We start from the raw sequence: 22,259 nt of genomic DNA, 5'->3' as shown, positions 1-22,259 counted from the left end.
ATCCTGGCTGGCTGGCAGTTCTGGCAGAGTCTGGCTGACTGGCGGATCTGGAAGAGTCTGGCTGACTGGCGGATCTGGAAGAGTCTGGCTGACTGGCGGATCTGGAAGAGTCTGGCTGACTGGCGGATCTGGAAGAGTCTGGCGGATCTGGAAGAGTCTGGCTGACTGGCGGATCTGGAAGATCCTGGCTGACTGGCGGATCTGGAAGAGTCTGGCTGACTGGCGGATCTGGAAGAGTCTGGCAGACTGGCGGATCTGGAAGAGTCTGGCTGACTGGCGGATCCTGGCAGACTGACGGCTCTGGCTGCTCCATGCTGACTGGCGGCTCTGGCTGCTCCATGCTGACTGACGGCTCTGGCGGCTTCTTGCAGACTGGCAGCTCTGGCGGCTTCTTGCAGACTGGCAGCTCTGGCAGCTCCATGCAGACTGGCAGCTCTGGCAGCTACTTGCAGACTGGCAGCTCCTTACAGACTGGCAGCTCCTTACAGACTGGCAGCTCTAGCTGCTCCATGCAGACTGGCAGCTCTGGCTGCTCCATGCAGACTGGCAGCTCTGGCTGCTCCATGCAGACTGGCAGCTCTGGCTGCTCCATGCAGACTGGCAGCTCTGGCTGCACTGAACATGCAGGAGACTCCAGCAGCTCTGTAGAGGAGGAAGGCTCTGGCAGCGCTAAACAGGCGGGAGACTCCGGCAGCACAGGAGAGGAGGAAGGCTCTGGCAGCGCTGGAGAGGCCAGAGACTCCGGCAGCCCTGGAGAGGAGGAAGGCTCTGGCAGCGCTAAACAGGCGGGAGTCTCCGGCAGCGCTGGACAGGTGAAGCGCACTGAAGGCCTGGTGCGTGGTGCTGGCACTGGTGGTACTGGGCCGAGGACACGCACAGGAAGCCTGGTGCGGGGAGCTGCCACCGGAGGGCTGGTGTGTGGAGGTGGCACAGGATGGGCTGGACCGTGAAGGCGTACTGGAGAATTTGAGAGCAGGGCTGGCACAGGACGTGCAAGGCTAGGGAGGTGCACAGGAGGCCTGGTGCGTGAGGCTGGCACAATCTTCACCAGCCGACTAACGCACCTCAGGACGAGTATGGAGCGCTGACCCAGGTGCCATCAAATCCCCGACATGCTCCGTCGGGCGAATTCCATGCTTAAAGCACCAACAACAGCAACTCCCTCATAACTCTCTCCTCCAATTTCCCCATTAACTCCTTCACAGTCTCTGCTTCGCTCACCTCCAATACCGGCTCTGGTTCTGGTCTCCTCCTTGGCTCCTCACGATAAACAAGGGGAGTTGGCTCAGGTCTGACTCCTGACTCTGCCACACTCTCCCTGAGCCCCCCCCAAGAATTTTTTTGGGCTGACTCTCGGGCTTCCTTCCGCGCCGCCGTGCTTGTCTCTCCAACTCCATTCTCCTATAACCCTTTTCGCACTGCTCCAGAGAATCCCAGGCGGGCTACGGCACCGCCCACATGTCTATTTCCTCCCAAGTTGTATAGTCCAAACTTTGTTGCTCCTGCTGCCGCTGCCTGTCACCACGCCGCTTGGTCCTGTTGTGGTGGGTGATTCTGTTATGGTTTTCTATGTGCGAAGGAGAGTCGGACCAAAATGCAGCGTGTAGATTGCGATCCATGTTTAATAAACAAAAGTAAACACGAATCAATTACAAAAACAACAAACGTAACAACAACCGAAACAGCCTATACTGGTGTAAATTAACACAGAACAGGGACAAAAGGACATAAGGACAATAAGGACAATCACCCACGAAACACTCAAAGAATATGGCTGCCTAAATATGGTTCCCAATCAGAGACAACGATAAACACCTGCCTCTGATTGAGAACCACTTCAGACAACCATAGATACACTTAGAACACCCCACTAAGCTATCATCCCAATACATGTGGAAAAAAAACAATACAAAAACACACCACAAAACCCATGCCACACCCTGGCCTGACCAAATAAATGAAGAAAACACAAAATACTTAGACCAGGGCGTGACACTCGCACGTGTTAATGTTAGTAAGCTAGTTATTCACACATTTATAAAACACTTTTAAAGTAATAATAATTTGAGAGATCATTCATAGTGCCCGGACTGGATTTCTACTAAGCTAACATATGAAAATGTTAAAGATTTTCTTACCAAAGATCCTATTGTTAATTTTAGGACCCCTGTATGTCAGGATTTGGCCAGGGTTGTTCCGGGTTTTGGTCACTAGATGCCCCCATTGTGCTTTTTGACCTTATGTTTTTTCCCTTGTTCCCCATTATTATTTGCACCTGTGCCTCGTTTCCCCTGATTGTATTTAAACCCTTAGTTTCCCTCAGTTCTGTGCTCTGTGTTTGTATGTTAGCACCCAGCCCTAGTGTTCTGTGTATTCTTGTCGATTCCGGTGGATGCTCTTGTGGAATTCTGTTTTTGTTTTCGAGTATCTCTTGAGGCTTTTTTGTGCTATTCCTACCACCTTTTGGATTTGCCATTTTTTGTATTGAAGGACTTCTCCTCTTTACTTTATTAAATACACCGTCTTAAGTACTGCTGTGTCTGCCTCATCTTCTGGGTTCTGCTGACTATTCGTGGCTCAGTTGGTTAAGTGACTGTTTCTCACTCCGGAGACCCAGGTTCGTAACCGGGTCCTGACACTGTAGGTATAAAACACACACATATATATACACACAAAAATATGTATTTGATGAAACAGTGAATTTGGCCTTACTGCTATTAGCCCATAAACAATCATTGAATAATATACAGTCGAAGTTTACATACACTTAGGTTGGAGTCATTACAACTCGTTTTTCAACCGCTCCACAAATTTCTTGTTAACAAACTATAGTTTTGGTAAGTCGATTAGGGCATCTACTTTGTGCATGACACAAGTCATTTTTCCAACAATTGTTTACAGACAGATTATTTCACTTATAGTTCACTGCATCACAATTCCAGTGGGTCAGAAGTTTACATACACTAAATTGACTGTGCCTTTAAACAGCTTGGAAAATTCCAGAAAATGATGTCATGGTTTTAGAAGCTTCTGATAGGCTAATTGACATCATTTGAGTCAATTGGAGGTGTACCTGTGGATGTATTTCAAAGCCTACCTTCAACCTCAGTGCCTCTGCTTGAAATCGTGGAAAAAAATCAAAAGAAATCAGCCAAGGTCTCTGAAAAAAAATTGTAGACCTCCACAAGTCTGGTTTATCCTTAAGCAATTTCCAAACGCCTGAATGTACCATGTTCATATGCACAAACAATAGTACGCAAGTATAAACACCATGGGACCACGCAGCTTTCATAACGCTCAGGAAGGAGACGCGTTCTGTCTCCTGGAGATAAACGTACTTTGGTGCGAAAAGTGCAAATCAATCCCAGAACAACAGCAAAGGACCTTGTGAAGATGCTGGAGGAAACAGATACAAAAGTATCTATATCCACAGTAAAACGAGTCCTATATCAATATAACCTGAAAGGCCACTCAGCAAGGAAGAAGCCACTGCTCCAAAACCACCATAAAAAAAGCCAAACTCCGGTTTGCAACAGCACATGGGGACAAAGATCATACTTTTTGGAGAAATGTCCTCTAGTCTGATGAAACAAAAGTAGAACTGTTTGGCCATAATGACCTTTGTTATGTTTGGAGGAAAAGGGGGAGGCTTGCAAGCCAAAGAACACCATCCCAACAGTGAAGCACGGGGGTGGCAGCATCATGTTGTGGGGGTGCTTTGCTGCAGGAGGGACTGGTGCACTTTACAAAATAGATGGCATCATAAAGATGGAAAATTATGTGGATATATTGAAGCAACATCTCAAGATATCAGTCAGAAAGTTAAAGCTTGGTCACAAATGGGTCTTCCAAAAGGACAATGACCCAAGCGTACTTCCAAAGTTGTGGCAAAATGGTTCAAGGACAACAAAGTCAAGGTATTGGAGTGGCCATCTCAAAGCCCTGACCTCAATCCCATAGAACATTTGTTAGCAGGCTCAGTTACACCAGCTTTGTCAGGAGGATTGGGCCAAAATTCACCCAACTTACTGTGGGAAGCTTGTGAAAGTCTACCCGAAACATTTGACCCAAGTTCAAGGATATAAAAGCAATGCTACCAAATACTAATTGAGTGTATGTAAACTTCTGACCTACTGGGAATGTAATGAAAGAAATACAAGCTGAAATAAATAATTCTCAACCCCATCGAACACCTTTGGGATGAATTGGAACGCTGACTGCAAGCCAGGCCTAATCGCCCAAAATCGTGGCTGAATGGAAGCAAGTCCCCACAGCAATGTTCCGACATCGACTGGAAAGCCTTCGCAGAAGAGTGGAGGCAGTTATAGCAGCGAAAGGGGGACCAACTCCATATTAATGCTCATGATTTTGGAATAAGATGTTTGACGAGCAGGTGTCCACATACTTTTGGTGATGTATAGTGTTTTTTTCCTTACCTCTTAAGCAGTCAATGGACTGCTCTAAACCATGAAATGGCAATGCTCCTCAGTGGCCGACAACTATACTTAAAGCCAATCAGAGAGCAAGGTGACAGGAGTGACAACAAAAGGGAGAAAATATGTTGTGCAAGCAAGCAAATAATATATATAATTATATGGGATTATGAAGATTGAATTAAAATGTTCCTTTGTCTGGCTAGTAACAACAAGGGTTTTCTATAACAATAGCAACATTATCACAGCTAGCTAGTTAGCTAACATTGTGGATACCTACAAATCAAAATACACAGGGACTAGCATTGCCAAACTAAACTTAAAAATGCAATTCTACTAATGTTAGCACTTCACTCAGCATATTCACACATCATACTATCACAACAGTGTGGCTGTTCTTGGAATAAAATGCTCAATATATTTTCTTAACTTTTACTGCAGTGGGCTAAATCAGGGTCGCACAGTTGCTTGGTAGTTTTAAACAAATGTACTTTTAAACAAAAGTATGGTTATGGACTTAAATAAAGAAGACAACTGTACCATGTCAGATATAGAGTTGAAATATTGTTACATTTTGAGTTTGCATCCCAATATATGTTGGGTAGAGTTAGTACATCTTCTCTAAACATCCATTTCTGTGGCCCTTTCAGACTATTCCATGCAATTTCACATATAATCATAGCTTGCATCATGCCCAGACCAAAAGGCACGTGACCTTCCAATGTGCACCCTTTCATCATACAATACAATTATGTGGCTACATAACATGCAATGTATTTTATGTGTTATCCTATTGGAACAGAGTGCACTCACTGGCCCACACATGAGGAATTCCCTAATTCACGCATATCAGGAAAGAAAACAAATAGCATTTTAGGTCATATATCAAAGCTTTCCCCCCAAAAAAGGTGTAAAAGACCAACAATTTTTGGGGAAAGAGTGTTGCAAAGAGGGTCTCTGAAATTCAAATATTTTGTTTAGTTTGTTTTTCTGTGAGCTCCTAAGGGAAACAGCGTTTGCTTGTCTTTTTTTAGGAGCATAGAGGGAATCGAGATTGGGAACATACAGCGAAGGATGTTTGAACCACTCAAACAATTGACCCACATGTGAGTAGTTTGTTCATTTTGTTTTGTCAAATTCATTTGATGATCAAATCCGAAATTACACTTTGAACAAAATCCTTTTTTTTACCTGGCAAAAAAACATTTGAGTTTAATGATTTTTATTTAAAAAGCATTTGCACTTCTTAGTTCTTATCCCTCATCCCAACATTTACTCTTCCTTTTATCTTTCAAACCATTGCATTTGGAAACTTTTCCACCACTATTGTAAAAGATTCCTAGTCAATCTGGCCCCAGGTCCTTATCTGAAGCTTCAAGATGTTCACTCCCAACTGTGTGATCACTAGCTGTGCAATACATAATTGATCTGACTGTGAGTAAGGTCATCCCAAAACACTGTTGGTCCATGATGAGATGAATTTGAAACCAAATACTTGTCCTCTCACTATATGCTGCACAACTTTGTATCTCGCTTCTATGCAACCTTTGGATGTGCATCCTATCCAGATAGGTGCCCTGAAACAATTCCTTACCCCTACACACTAAGGACTTGAGTAGATCTGAAAGGACATAATAGATGTAAGCAATATGGCAGAAATACCACCTAGCCTATCAGAGGTAGAAGTAGAGATTACTCACATATTGCTTCAGATCATGAACTGCCTAGAGCAGTGGTCACCAACCGGTCGAATCCGATTGAGAGGTCGATCTCCAAGCCATTCCTCCTCGATCACCAAACATTTCTGTAAAAAACCCAATGATAAAGCCTTTGCGTTCCTATGTTATTTATTTGTTTCGCAGTGTTGCCTGTAGGTGCACTTGATTCAGCAGCCCCCAGTGCCGGAAGTCCAAAAGTTTTCAGATTTTGATCGGTTTCATGTGTCAAAGATGGAACTCTATCTATCCGGCAGGCCCAGAGAGCAAATCAAGTACACCTATAGGCAATGTTCCCTCTAAACTGCGCTCGTGGGAACTTCCTCTAGGACTGCTGCAGAGAATAAATGCAATTCTGCGCAGAGATGCAAGAGATTGAAATTCCATGAGTTTGCCCCATTAGTTTGCACTATATATCAAAAAAATTTCCGTGAGCGAATCAACATCATATCAGGCCCTTTTCAATGCAACAAACCAAAACAAATGTAACTTTGCAAGACTGAGTCTGTGATTTTGGTATAGGCAGAGCAAGAGTGCAACGGAATTCTATTGGAGCGCGTGCACTGGCGGTAGCCCACGAGCGAAGCTTTCAATCCCTGCGAGTAAATGGACTTTTCAGATCAGTTTAGATCAGAGCCAAATGTGCACATTTGTTGATATTCATTGCAGGTTAGTGAGTTATTAGCCCAGTTATATAAGTATAGGTCAACAATGGGGAGGTACTGCTTCCTATAAGAGCACAAAACGTGTAGGCTACATTTCAAATCAAATCAAACTTTGTCACATGCACCGAATACAAGAAGTGTAGACCTTACTGCTTTCTTACAAGTGCTTAACCAACAGTGCAGTTCAAGGAGAGTTCCTGAAAATATTTACCAAATGAACTAAAGTAAAAAATAATACAAAAGTAACACAATAAAATAACAATAACGAGGCTATATGCAGGGGGATCCGGTATCGAGTGTACCAGCTGTAGAACTTTTTGAGGATCTGGGGACCCATGCCAAACATTTTCAGTCTCCTGGGGGGGGGGGGGAATGTGTTATCGTGCCCTCTTCACGGCTGTCTTGGTGTTTGGACCATAGTTCGTTGGTGATGTGGCCACCAAGGAGCTTGAAAAACTCTCGACCTGCTCCACTACAGCCCTGTCGATGTTAATGGGGGCCTCTTCGGCCAGCCTTTTCCTGTAGTCCACGATCAGCTCCTTTGTCTTGCTCACATTGAGGGAGAGGCTGTTGTCCTGGCACCACACTGACAGGTCTCTGACCTCCTCCCTATAGGCTGTCTCATCATTGTCTGTGATCAGGCCTACCACCGTTGTGTCGTCAGCAAACTTAATGGTGTTGGAGTTGTGTTTGGCCACGCAGTCGTGGGTGAACAGGGAGTACAGGAGGGGACTAAGTACACACTCCTCAGGGGCCCCAGTGTTGAGGATCAGCTTGGCAGACGTGTTGTTGCCTACCCTTACCACCTGGGGGCGGCCCGTCAGGAATTCCAAGATCCAGTTGCAGAGGGAGGTGTTTAGTCCCAGAGTCCTTAGAAATGGCAGTATGGTGTTGAACTCTGAGTTGTAGTCAATGAACAGCATTCTCACATAGGTGTTCCTTTTGTCCATATGTGAAAGGACAGTGTGGAGTGCGATTGAGATTGCGTCATCTGTGGATTTGTTGGGGCGGTATGGGAACTGGAGTGGATCTAGGCTATCCGGGAGGATGCTGTTGATGTGAGCCATGCCCAGCCTTTCATGGCTATCAACGTGAGTGCTACAGGGTGGTAATCACTTAGGCAGGTTACCTTCGCTTCCTTGGGAACAGGACTCGGTCAGGGAGAAGTTGAAAATGTCAGTGAAGACACTTGTCAGTTGGTCCGCGCATGCTTTGAGTACACGTCCTGGTAATCCGACTGGCCCCGCGGCTTTGACCTGTTTAAAGGTCTTGCTCACATTGGCTACCGAAAGTGTTATCACACAGTCGTCCAGAACAGCTGGTACTCTCGTGCATGCTTCAGTGTTGCTTGCCTCGAAGCAAGCATACAAGGTATTTCAAATCAAAATCAAATCAAATTTATTTGTCACATACACATTGTTAGCAGATCTTAATGCGAGTGTAGCGAAATGCTTGTGCTTCTAGTTCCGACAATGCAGTAATAACCAACGAGTAATCTAACCTAACAATTCCAAAACTACTACCTTATACACACAAGTGTAAAGGGATAAAGAATATGTACATAAAGATATATGAATGAGTGATGGTAGGCTAGCGTCACTGGGCAGCTCGCATCTGGGTTTCCCTTTGCAGTCCATAATAGTTTTCGGAGCCGGTGTGGTAGGATTCAATTTTAATCCTGTAATGACGCTTTGCTTGTTTCATGGTTCGTCTGAGGGCATAGCAGGATTTCTTATAAACGTCTGGATTAGTGTTCCTCTCCTTGAAAGGGGCAGCTCTAGCCTTTAGCTCAATGCAGATGTTGCCTGTAATCCATGGCTTCTGTTTGGGATATGTACGTGCGGTCATTGTGGGGACGACGTCGTCGATGCAATTATTGATGAAGCCGGTGACTGAGGTGGTATACTCCTCAATGCCATTAGATGAATCCCGGAATATATTCCAGTCTGTGCTAGCAAAACAGTCCTGTAGTGTAGCATCTGCGTCATCTGACCACTTCCGTATTGAGTGAGTCACTGGTACTTCCTGCATTTGTTTTTCCTTTTAAGCAGGAATCAGGAGGATGGAATGATGGTCAGATTTGCCAAATGGAATGTGAGGGAGAGCTTTGTATGTATCTGTGTGTGGAGAAAAGTTGGTCTAGAGATGTTTTTCCTCTGGTTGCACATATGACATGCTGGTAGATATTAGGTAAAAAGGATTTAAGTTTGCCTGCATTAAAGTCCCAGGCCACTAGAAGCACAGTTTCTAGATTAGCATTTTCTTGTTTGCTTGCCTTATAGAGTTGGTTGAGTGCAGTCTTAGTGCCAGTATTGGTCTGTGGTGGTAAATAGACAGCTACAAATAATATAGATGAGAACTCTCTTGGTAGATAGTGTGGTCTACAGATTCTCATAAGGTACTCTACCTCTGGCGAGCAATACCTCGAGACTTCTTTAATATTAGACATCGCACACCAGCTGTTATTGACAAAATAGACACATACCCCCAACCCTCGTCTTACCAGACATAGCTTCTCTATTCTGCCGGGGGCACGGACAATCCCTCCAGCTCTATATTATCCGTGTCGTCGTTCAGCCATGACTCGGGGAAACATAAGATATTATTGTTTTTAATGTCCCGTTTTCTCCGTCTTTTCTTCATAAGAGACGGTAGCAGTAACATTACGTTAAAAAAAGTTGCAAAAAAAACAAACAAAATAGCAGTTGGTTAGGAGGATGTAAAACGTCCCCCATCCTCTCAAGCTGTCTTTGAAAAACCAGTCCAGTAAAAAGCTTAGCCTATGTCTTAATTAAAGGGGCAGTGTTGTATTTCGAGACAGGCTTGAATATGTAACTAAGCCAATAGGAAAGGGGTATCCTACATTGTCTAATTCTCTGTATGGCAATAATAATTTATTTTATTTTGTAAAGTGGTTTCTTGCATCATACAATACAATTTACAGTCACCTATTTGACCCATGATTTTACAGAAATCGAACACCACATATACACCACATATACAGTAGGCTACTGTAGGTCCTAGAAATCGAAAGCTATTCCCATGTGAAAATGTTATGGGATTTGCTCCATTGGTTTTGTTGGTAGACCTACATTATGCACAAATAGCTTCCTGAGTGGGGCAGCGGTCTAAGGCACTGTATCTCAGTGCTTGAGGCGTCACTACCGCTGCACTGGTTCGAATCCAGGCTGTATCACAACCGTCCATGATTGGGAGTCCCATAGGGCGGTGCACAATTGGCCCAGTGTCGTCCGGGTTTGGCCTGTGTAGGCCGTCATTGTAAATAAGAATTTGTTCTTAACTGATTTGCCTAGTTAAATAAAAAGAGTAATTGGCTACTGTCTAAAACTGTAAATGCACACCAGAAGTTGCACAAAATTCTCACAATGTTCAAGTTCCCACTCACAAGACCTACAATTTGCTCAGTGCCCCCAAAAATGTAAGGGAACATTGCCTATAGACCTACCGCTGACCAATAGTTCAGATCACAGTGTTTGCACAGTTTCCTTGCGCCACAGTCTGTAAAAAGAAGCCTCAAGCGCACAGCAGTTTATAATGTGAGATTTCCTTTTTTCAAATTTTTTTTTTAAACATCACTAGAGAGAGACTCAATGAATACAGCATAGAGCTGCTGTTTATATACGTAAGTTCATGTTTAAGTTGTTATTCAGAACTGTCAACCATTTTATAAGTTTTATAAGTAGCATTTAGCAAACTATTTCGATAAACTTACATTATTATTTGCCTCTTGTGTCTTTTTTAAATTCGAGGAATATATCACTTTTTCTGGTCATGGAGTAACACCATGAATTGATGTATGAGGCAGAAATAAGGCAGCTGGAAGACTGTGTCCCCTTTTCACAGTGCAGGGATGGTGAGTTGGGTGAGCAGGATCCTCACTGCTGCTCCCTGCCCTCAGACTGACCATCAGATGCAGGCCATCAGTCCAGTAAAAAACAAACAAATTATTACACTCCCTCAGCTGTGCCTCACAAGTAATACAACAAATTATATATTACCAGTGTGATCAAATAGGCTACCTACAATTTTGAAATATAATTTCAAATTGGTCTGAGAACAACATTGGCAGGGCAATTCAAGCTGAGCCAATATGCAGTGCTAATGTATGGGGCCTATAACCTACTGGACAAACCTCAGTGTTAGAGAACTGTTTCGAACTGGTTAATGATGAATATGCTTACGTTTTCTTAACAGTAGATCTCGGCTTGCATTTTGACTCAAAATGAACTTGACTCAGAAAAGCTTGGTGACCACTGGCCTAGAGGCTAGGGATGGTATCTGGAGTCTCCTGCTTTCATCCTGGTAATTGATTTCCCTCCTCTTTGTGTTTAGTTACTTTAAGAAGTTCCAGTACTGCGGCTACGCCCCTCACGTGCGCAGCTGCAAGCCCAACACGGATGGCATCTCGTCCTTCGAGGACCTCCTGGCCAACATCGTCCTGAGGGTTTTCGTCTGGGTGGTGTCGGCCACCACGTGCTTCGGAAACATCTTCGTCATCTGCATGCGCTCCTACATCCGATCGGAGAACAAGCTCCATGCCATGTGTATCATCTCCCTATGTTGTAAGAGACACCTTTCATATCAATTCAACTCAGGTCCCGATTCAATTGATTTAGGGCTGGCCCCAAATATTAGACTGGTCGACTGTTTGGTCGATAGGCTATTGGTCGACCGAATGTTTTTTTGTCAAGCAGTAGCAAATAAATAAATAAACAAATATAGTAGCAGTCAAACGATTGGACACACTTACTCGTTCCAGGGTTTTTCTTTATTTTTGATTATTTTCTACATTGTAGAATAATAATTTTGTCATCAAAACTAAGAAATAACACATATGGAATCATGTAGTAACAAAAAAAGTGTTTAACAAAATCTAAATATATTTTATATTTGAGATTCTTCAAAGTAGCCACCCATTGCCTTAACGACAGCGTTGCACACTTTTGACATTCTCTCAACCAGCTTCATGAGGTAGTCACCTGGAATGCATTTCAATTAACAGGTGTGCCTTGTTAAAAGTTAATTTGCTGCAAAAGAAACCACTACTAAAGGACACAAATGAAAAAGAAGAGACTTTCTTGGACAAAGAAACACGAGAAATGGACATTGGACCGTCGAAAATCTGTTCATTGGACTGATGAGTCCAAATTTGAGATTTTTGGGTTCCAACCTCCTTGTCTTTGTGAGACGCAGAGTAGGTGAACGGATGATCTCTGCATGTGTGGTTCCCACCGTGAAGCATGGAGGAGGAGGAGGTATGATGGTGCTCTGATGGTGACACTGTCAGTGATTTATTTAGAATTCAAGGGACACTTAACCAGCATGGCTACCACAGCATTCTGCAGCGATACGCCATCCCATCTGGTTTAAGTTTAGTGGGAATATAATTTGTTTTTCAACAGGACAATGACCCAAAACCCACCTCCAGGCTGTGTAAGGGCTATTTGACCAAGGAGAGTGATAGAGTGCTGCATCAGATGACCTGGCATCCACAATCACCTGACCTTAACCCAATTAAGATGTTTGGGATGAGTTGGAAGAAAAAGCAGCCAATAAGTGCTCAGCATTTATGGGAACTCCTTCAAGTAGGTTGGAAAAGCATTTCTCATGAAGCTGGTTGAGAGAATGCCAAGAGTGTGCAAAGCTGTCATCAAAGGCAAAGGGTGGCTACTTTGACTCTCAAATATAAAATATATTTTGATTTGTTAACAAAAAAAATTGGCTACTATATGATTCCATATGTATTATCTCATAGTTTTGATGTCTTCACTATTATTCTACAATGTAGAAAACAGTAAAAATAAAGAAAAACTGTAATGAGTAGTTGTGCACAAACTTTTCACTGGTACTACAGTATATATATAATTTATTGTTTTGATACACAAGATACTTCGCTTATTCACACCCATCTTAGTGAACTAATTCATTGCAGAGGCCGCAGGGATGGCACAGTCCAAGAAGAGGAGTGCAGCTGCACAATGCACGTCTCTCTCCAGAATGTGCTCTCTCCCGCCAATTCCCGCCAATTTGTGCACATTCAATTTGTTTGCATTTGATTTTTAGTGTCTATCAAGTTCCCATTACATATATCACCAGCAGTACATTTACCGTTAATTCCTAATCTACAATGTTTGTTCGGTTACGGTAATGTCTGTTGATGCATTCAATATATTATTTTAATATATACCTGATTACGCATAGAAGTAGGCCTATAAATGTGCCCATTTGGGGATCTGATAGTATTTTGGATTGGCTTAATGGACTACCACTAATAAGCTGTGGAGTTTATCAAAGTAATGTTTTCTTCACCTTAAAAAGCAAGAAAACAACGTCTGTTTTTACATCCATTGAGAATGATAATAATTCCTCAATGTATTTGAAAAATCTTTCCAGCTCTCTCCCTATCGATAACCACTCAGTATGAAAGGGAAAAATGTAATGCTCTGATACGTCATTAAATATACCTACCTAATTACTTACCTTGGGGCCAGAATATTTTATACAATTCTGCAAGGATCTATAGCCTGGACCCAAAGCTGATATAATGTTTCAAGTTTGTTGCACACAGTCCATGCGTAGCCAATGTGATTTATAGGACTTTTTCATATCAGGATATTTTCTACCTGCAGGCTACACTTTTTTGTTGTTGTTGGCTTTATGAGGCTATTTTTATATCGTTGGCAATGGCAATAGAAGTGACTTTTTAGGTTTATCATTTTAATTTAGATTTGGATCGAATTTTAATTAACCACATGACAATGATTTCAATATGGGAAGACGTTATTAGAAATGAAATAGTTTAATGAAAATGTGCATATGAAAACCATAACTGGCACGCAGATCTGTAGAAATGGTAAGATAAATTGGCATTCCACATAAGAAAGTTAGCTGACTCCTCGTGTAGCCTATTACCGGCAACTTCAGGAGAGTAACTGCAGAATCTGTGAAAGCCAGTTGGAGCGGGTGGATGATGGTTGGGACAGGTTAAGATTTTTGTTCTTCTTCTCGATCTCTGGCTCCCTTTTGAGTAATGTGTGTCTTATTTCATTAAACAGTGAGCTTAAAGCATCAGACAAGCTTAATAAATATATAGATGATTTTCCTAAAACACATACAGTGTATTTGGAAAGTACTCAGACGCCTTAACTTTTACCACTTTTTTACGTTACAGCCTTATTCTAAAATGTATAACATTTATTTTTTTCCTCATCAATCTACAAACAATATCCCATAATGACAAAGCAAAAAACAGGTTTTAGAAATGAAATGTGTTTACAAATTTAAAAAAACAGAAATACCTTATTTACATAAGTATTCTGACTCTCCCATGAGCCTTGAAATTGATCTCAGGTGTATCCTGTTTCAATTGATCATTCTTGAGATGTTTCTACAACTTGGAGTTCACCTGTAGTAAATTAAATTTGATTGGACATCCGTTGGAAAGGCACACACACCTGTCTATATAAGGTCCCACAATTGACAGTGCATGTCAGAGCAAAAACCAGGCCATGAGGTTGACGGAATTGTCCGTAGAGCTCCGAGATAGGATTGTGTCGAGGCACAGATCTGGGGAAGGGTACCAAAAATTTCTGCAGCATTGAAGGTCCCCAAGAACACAGTGGCCTCCAACATTCTTAAATGAAAGTGGTTTGGAACCACTAAGACTCTTCCTAGAGCTGAGCAATCAGGAGAGAAGAGCCTTGGTCAGGAAAGTGACCAAGAACCCAATGGTCTCTGACAAAGCTCCAGAGTTCCTCTGTGGAGATGGGAGAACATTCCAGAAGGACAACCATATATGCAGCACTCCAGCAATCAGGCCTTTATGGTAGAGTGGCCAGACGGAAGCCACGTCTCAGTAAAAAAGCACATGACAGCCCACTTGGAGTTTGCCAAAAGGCCCCTGAAAGGACTCAGACGATGAGAAACAAGATTCTTTGGTCTGATGAATCCAGAGAAAAACCAAGTCTGATGAAACCTCTTTGGCCTGAATGACAAGTCTCACGTCTGGTGGAAACCTTGCACCATCCCTACGGTGAAGCATGGTGGTGGCAGAATCATGCTGTGGTGTTGTTTTTCAGCGACAGGGACTGGGAGACTAGTCAGGATCGAGGGAAAGATGAATGGAGCCAAGTACAGAGAGAGATCCTTGATGAAATCCTGCTCCAGAGTGCTCAGGATCCATCACTGGGGTGAAGGTTCACCTTCCAACATGACAACAACCCTAAGCACACAGCCAAGACAATGCAAGAGTGGCTTCAGGACAAGTCTCCAAATGTCTTTGAGTGGCCCAGCCAGAGCCCAGACTTGAACCTGATCGAACATCTCTGGAAAGACCTGAAAATAGCTGTGCAGAGACGCTCCCCATGCAACCTGACAGCTTGAGAGAATCTGCAGAGAAGGATTGGGAGAAACTAACCAAATACAGGTGTACCAAGCTTGTAGCGTCATACACAAGGCTGTAATCTCTGCCAAAGGTGCTTCAACAAAGTACTGAGTAAAGGGTCTGAATGCTTATGTAAATGTTATATTTCCATTTTTTTATACATTTGCAAACATTTCTAAAAACTTTGTCATGGGTTTTGTCATTATGGGGTATTGTGTGTCGATTGATGATTAAAATAAATATTTAATCAATTTTATAATAAGCCTGTAACATAACAAAAGGGGAAAAAGTCAAGGGGTCTGAATACTTTCCAAATGCACTGTAGGTTGTGTCTTTATAGGGAAAAAATACACGTTTAAAACTGCCGACCAATTGATGGGTCGAAAGAACAGACAACTTTCGGTATACCAAACATTTTTTTTTAGTCGGGGACAGCCCTTATTGACTTCAAATAAAGAAAAACCACACTGAAGATTCAGCGCATTATTGTAAGGGAAGGTGAGAATGTGTCAATATCCAGTGGCAATGTCTGTGAGAGGGACAATGTTCTGGGTGTGTTGATTAAGACGTGGTGAACAACTCAAAAGTGAACATTCTTAGTGAACCCTCACTGCAGGTTTCTTTTCAGCAAACAAATTAATTGGGGTCTTTAGCTTTGATGTGCAGGCTTAGCGTTTGAACTGTCGACATTCACAGTGGCCACCACCAAACCATTGATACATAGTATATTTATTTCTGGGAGTCGGAGAGAGAGCTACGTTATCTGGCTACATAACATGTCTTTGTGCCTTTGCTACAAGCCAGGCCCACCTTTCTGCTCTATTAAACTAGCTATGTCAGATACGGTGATGCAGGGAATGAGAGAGACATGTTAATGGCTTACTTCCTTGGAAGTCAACAGGATAGCGATATTTCTCGAATTTTCCCTGTATCTGTACCCTGCAATGTAAGACACACCTTTCTGTTCAATTTAACTAAGCTTTGATATATAGTATGCAAGGCATGAGGTAATATTAACCTCTTACACCTATGGTGGCGCTATTTCATTTTTGGAAGAAAAACGTTCCTGTTTTAAACAAGATATTTTGTCACAAAAAGATGCTCGACTATGCATATAATTGCTACTGTTCGAAAGAAAACACTCTGACGTGTCCAGAAATACAAATATCTTCTCTGTGCGTGCCCTTTAACGTGAGCTTCAGGCAAAACCAAGATGACTTGGCATCCAGGAAATGACAAGGATTTTTGAGGCTCTGTCTTTCATGATCTCCTTATATGGCTGTGAACGCAAGAGGAATGAGTCTGCCCTTTCTGTCGTTTCCCCAAGGTGTCTGCAGCATTGTGACGTATTTGTAGGCAGATCATTGGAAGATTGACCATAAGAGACCACATTTACCACGTGTCCGCCCGGTGTCCTGCGCCGAAATTGGTGCGCAAAAGTCACCTGCCAGTATTTTTCCATGGGAGAAAAGAGAGAGAAGCAAGCTTCCACGAACTGCATGTCAATGAAGAGATATGTGAAAAAACACCTTGAGGATTGATTCCAAACAACGTTTGCCATGTTTCGGTCGATATTATGTAGTTAATCCGGAAAAAGTTTCACGTTGTAGGTGACTGCATTTTCGGTTCGTTTCGGTAGCCAGGCGCAATGTAGAAAACGGAACGATTTCTCCTACACACAGACGCTTTCAGGAAACACTGCGCATCTGGTATGTGGCTGGGAGTCTCCTCATTGAAAACATCAGAAGCTCTTCAAAGGTAAATGATTTTATTTATTTGGTTATCTGGCTTTTGTGAAAATGTTGCGTGCTACATGCTACACAAAATGCTATGCTAGCTTTGCATACTCTTACACAAATTAGTCAATTTCTATGGTTCAAAAGCATATTTTGAAAATCTGAGATGACAGTGTTGTTAAGAAAAGGCTAAGCTTGAGAGCAAACGCATTATTTTAATTTTATTTGCGATTTTCAGAAATCGTTAACGTTGCGTTATGCTAATGAGCCTGAGGCTTAGTCACAATCCCGGATCCGGGATGGGGAGTTTCAAGAGGTTAAAGCTGATCTGCCCACCCCAAAAAATAAAAAAGCCTTGAGGTATACAGTATATCGAGAGCTTGGGACTATAAGGATCTATCTGCAAAAAGATGAATTGGCTTTAAAGTTCCGAACCCTCATTGGTTCGAATGATGTCAGCAATTTTTATCTTGTATTCTTTTGAACTTAACAACATTAATTGGAGTATTAAGAGTATTATATAGGTAGAGAACATTGAACGGAACAAGGCTGTTAATAATTCAACTTTGGGAAAAATGCAGGTAGAACCCTATAGTCCCAAGCTCTTAATATGTTTCGGACTTATCCTTGTGAAGATCAGAATGTGTTTGGCATACCCCCCACCATCCTTTACACTTTAATGTTGGCATGTTTCAGATAAAATGCTTTTTTGATTTGCACATTTGGTACTTTTCTACAACAAAGGAAGTACAATGACACGGTCTAGAGCTATGCTATAGAATGAGTCACTGAATCATGTAAGAGAGAGAGCCTCGTGCCATACAGAGGAAATGTGAGCGGTAATACTGTATGTTGTCTGTTTTGGCATCACCATGACTGCAGTCAAACACCAGCCGGATGAATTTGTGTTCTACCGAAATGTCATATGTATTCAATTTACGTAACATTTCTGTTTGATTTCCCTGTGCAAATATATCATCTCTAAGTTGATTGAAGGCTTACTGAAAAAGGGGACATCTCAGCAGAGTCAAACAGACTTCAAAGTTTGGCTAAAGCTTACTTGCAAATATGGAGGTTGAAGATAAAAGTTAATATATTACCAGAAAAGTTTGTCATTGCTGCTCATAACATCAGTTATATTCAGTGCTTCATTTGTAACTCGGGGAACAAAAAGTGAGAGTGAGAGGGGGGTGACAGGAACGCATGAGAAAAAAGTGGCATAGAGCAGTAGAAGAGTACAGGCACTTACAGAAGTTGCACACAAGAGGAATATTTTTAGTATCCTAGGGTCCAGGAAAAATTGGGCCTTTTTATAAACACCTTTCATGCAATTCCACATAATTTTACATGACTGGTGACTTTGGCAAAACCTTTTTTAATACCGCACAAATGATCGAAATGGCAGGTTACTTTGACACTGACAAACTGAGAATATGAGATCAATAAAAACGACCTTGTCTTGAATCCATCATTAGCCCAGGCCTAGGTGTGTGGAGACAAATATTGTAGGCTACAATATGAGGAAATTATGGTCCTAAAAAACCCAATGATGCGCAGCTCACTCGCTGGTGATGGATGATGCGCTCGTGCCAAAATCCTTTCGCGCTCTTGTTTTTAGTAAAACAATATATCGAAGTTGATCAACTACTGTATTTTGGTAGCCTACAGCAGGAGCCATTTGCTATCCAACTTGTGATTTCCAATTTAGTTTTTTCACTGACATATTTGCCACGCATTCTCGACTGTAAGCTATTCATTGTTATTTTGCTACAATCCACAGCTAAGCTACTTTAAAAAATAATCTATTGATCCTCTGTGGCTAAATTATAGGCATTCTCATGGTGAAGTAGACAATTCTGCATTATTAAATTTATTTTTGAACAGACAGCATATTTGGAAAATGTATTTAAATCTATCAGTGGTGCTGCAGTTCCTTCAGAATCCTTTGCGCAATTTTATTAAGGAAATAAATGATATAGTGCAACGCTGAAAAGATGAGATGTAGGTTCATGTCTATCAGAGCAGATAGATCATATGAAGTGAATCTCATTCTAGTTATGTAAGAGATACTGGCGCGCTTCTCACACAGCCATGGACAAGTGTTGCAAACCAAGGTTACAATGTTGCTCAAACCCTAAACCAGGGCCGGCCCAACCCGAATCAACTCTTAGAATATTAAGCCTGGGCTGAAAATCTACTTTTCACATTGTTTTTTTTGTGGGGCAGGATAATTAATGAAGAGGCAACTCTAATGAACTTTGCTTCTGAAGCTAAGCAGGGTTGGTCCTGGTCAGTTCCTGGATGGGAGACCAGATGCTGCTGGAAGTGGTGTTGGAGGGCCAGTAGGAGGGACTCTTTCCTCTAGTCTAAAACAATATCCCAATGCTCCAGGGCACTGCCCTGTGTAGGGTGCCATCTTTCGGATGGGAGGTTAAATGTGTGTCCTGACTCTCAGGTCATTAAAGATCCCATGGCACTTATCGTAAGAGTAGGGGTGTTAACCCCGGTGTCCTGGCTAAAATCCCAATCTGGCCCTCAAACCATTACGGTCACCTAATAATCCCCATTCATCATTCATCCCCCTCCTCTCCCCTGTAACTATTCCCCAGGTCGTTGCTGCAAATGAGAACGTGTTCTCAGTCAACTTACCTGGTAAAATAACGGATAAATAAAAAAAGATTGCAATGTAAAAATTCTAACAAAAGCTAACAGTGAAAATTATTTTTCATGGCACGAGAGGTACCTGATCTGGTAAAATATGTTCCGGAACAAAACAGTCCAAAATGGAGAGGTGCCAGATCCTGTTCTGGCAGGACGGGGGTCAAATTAAGCACTGGTTATAGTACAAGGTGTGTACATGACAATGTTATTAACCCTGAATGGATTGTTGACTCTGAAATCAATTTGTCCTTCAAATTTACACCTCAGAAGTGTCGAAGTTGAGCTGTACTTACATTCCACTTGTAGATGCTCTGAAGGCCTACTACTGAGACTAAAAGCTTGGCCCATTACATTACTGAAGTTTGCATTGCTCCAAATATGCAGTTTCTCTTTTCTGCACTTTATGACTCTCAAATGAATGTAGAATCAATTGACTATGGAGTAAGTCCATGTAACCAAGGAGTTAGATTGAAAAGAAATGAGCGTTAACCGATGTATGACGTTTCACTGTAAAAAGTTGAGCAGATAGTATTGATGCACATACTGAGTTCAATTTGGTAATAGTAATTACTCTAACAACTCAATTCCACCACCCAGGTGCCGACGGACTGATGGGTGTTTACCTCTTCATGATTGGTGCCTACGACCTCAAGTTCCGCGGTGAGTACAACCGCCACGCCCAGGCCTGGATGGACAGCGTCCAGTGTCAGGTGATCGGCTCCCTCGCCATGCTCTCCACCGAGGTCTCTGTCCTCCTTCTCACTTACCTCACCCTGGAGAAGTACATCTGTATCGTCTACCCCTTCCGGTATTTAACCCCCGGCTGCCGGCGCACTGTCTCGATCCTTCTGAGCATCTGGTTTATTGGCTTCATCATCGCCTTCCTCCCCCTGGTATTCAAAGGATTGTTCAGGAACTTCTATGGTACCAACGGCGTGTGTTTTCCGTTACACTCAGAGCAGCCTGAGACAACGGGAGCGCAGGTGTACTCCATCGTCATCTTCCTGGGTGGGTGTCTTATCTAATTCAAGGTCAAATGAGTCTATTTCAAATGTCATTCTGAAATGACAATTGTTCCAATGGCTCTCTGCTGCTATTATTAGATGTAGCCTACATTTTTTTTTATAGATGTAGCCTACATTTTATTAGACATTTTATGCCCGTAGACGGAGGGTTGCTGCCTGGTTCAACTCCCAAGCCTGGCGACTGAACTGACAACAAGAAGGCTGCTGTTGTCAGAATCCGAACTACCGTATAAACTGATTGTACAAAACATTAGGAACACCTTCCTAATATTGAGTTGCACTGCCTTTTGCCCTCAGAACAGCCTCAATTTGTCGGAGCATGGACTACAAGGTGTCAGAAGCATTGGTGGTCCTCAATGCGTCCCACAGTTGTGTCAAGTTGGCTTGTCCTTTGGGTGGTAGACAATTCTTGAAAACACACAGGAAACTGTTGAGCGTGAAAAACCCAGCAACTTTGTAGTTCTTCACACACTCAAACCCATGAGCCTGGCACCTTACTACCCTGAGGAAGTTGGTGGGAGGAGCTATAGAGGACTGGCTCATTCTAATGGCTGGAATTAAATCAATGGAACGGAGTCAAACGTGGTTTCCATACATTTGATACCGTTCCATTAATTCCATTCCAGCCATTACAATGAGCCTGTCCTCCTATAGCTCCTCCCATCAGCCTTCTCTGCTACTACTATACCCCGTTCAAAGGCACTTCAATCTTTTGTCTTGCCCATTCAACCTCTGAATAGCACACACACACAATCCATGTCTCAATTGTCTCAAGGCTTAAAAATCTTTCTTTAACCTGTACCTCCCCTTTCTTATACTCAGATTGAAGTGGATTTAACAGGTGACATAAATAAGGGATCATAGCTTTCACCTGGATTCACTTGATCAGTCTGTCATGAAGGAGCAGGTGTTCCTAATGTTTTGTACACTCAGTGTATACTTCCATTGTGTCTTTGAGCAATTTGCCTCAGGGTTACTACACTGTAGGTGGCAGTGTTCCACTATCAGGCTTTCAATGAGGGGTTGGTGGAGAAGACAATTTTCCATTATCGAAAATGTCTTGTTATTGTTATCTGTTACAAAGGAACTACCACAAATGTATTGCTAAAACAAATGCATTGCTTTTGTCTCATTAAAGTAGCCACACTGGCTTTTATCCCATATGTGTAAAACTGCAGTAATTATTTGAATTGTGTTGTAAAAGCAATTTCATGTTTTACTCTGTATTATAATGGACCTACTATTATCTACAATTGAATAAATTCCAAGGAGCTGATTCATTTATTTTCCTCAACAGGCCTGAACCTGGTTGCATTCCTTATAATCGTACTGTCCTACGGGAGTATGTTCTACAACATCCAGAGGACAGGGACACAGACGACAAAATTTAGTAACCACATCAAAAAGGAGGTGACCATAGCCAAGAGGTTCTTTTCCATCGTCATCACCGACTCCCTTTGCTGGATACCCATATTTGTCCTCAAGATTCTATCACTGTTGCAGGTGGAAATTCCAGGTAGGGGTTTCAGTACTGTCATAATCTGACAATTTTTATAATTTCATACATTGTATTTGGAAACCCAGACAGGCTCAATTTGTAGCCTATAAAATGTATGTAAG

General features: G+C 42.4%; 1 protein-coding gene across 1 annotated transcript in view; it reads left to right on the top strand.

The window, feature by feature from the left end:
* Positions 1–22,259, top strand: part of rxfp1 (relaxin family peptide receptor 1) — a 131,989-nt gene that overhangs the window by 108,613 nt on the left and 1,117 nt on the right. The window contains exons 14-17 of the mRNA XM_064972675.1: positions 5,468–5,539; positions 11,167–11,396; positions 20,212–20,622; positions 21,937–22,155. Of these exons, the coding sequence (XP_064828747.1) occupies positions 5,468–5,539; positions 11,167–11,396; positions 20,212–20,622; positions 21,937–22,155 (932 nt within the window). The remainder of the gene's footprint in view (positions 1–5,467; positions 5,540–11,166; positions 11,397–20,211; positions 20,623–21,936; positions 22,156–22,259) is intronic.

The sequence above is a fragment of the Oncorhynchus masou genome, chromosome 9, assembly GCF_036934945.1.
Source record: "Oncorhynchus masou masou isolate Uvic2021 chromosome 9, UVic_Omas_1.1, whole genome shotgun sequence".
NCBI classification, from domain to species: domain Eukaryota; kingdom Metazoa; phylum Chordata; class Actinopteri; order Salmoniformes; family Salmonidae; genus Oncorhynchus; species Oncorhynchus masou.
This window is presented reverse-complemented; position numbering and strand designations above follow the sequence as displayed.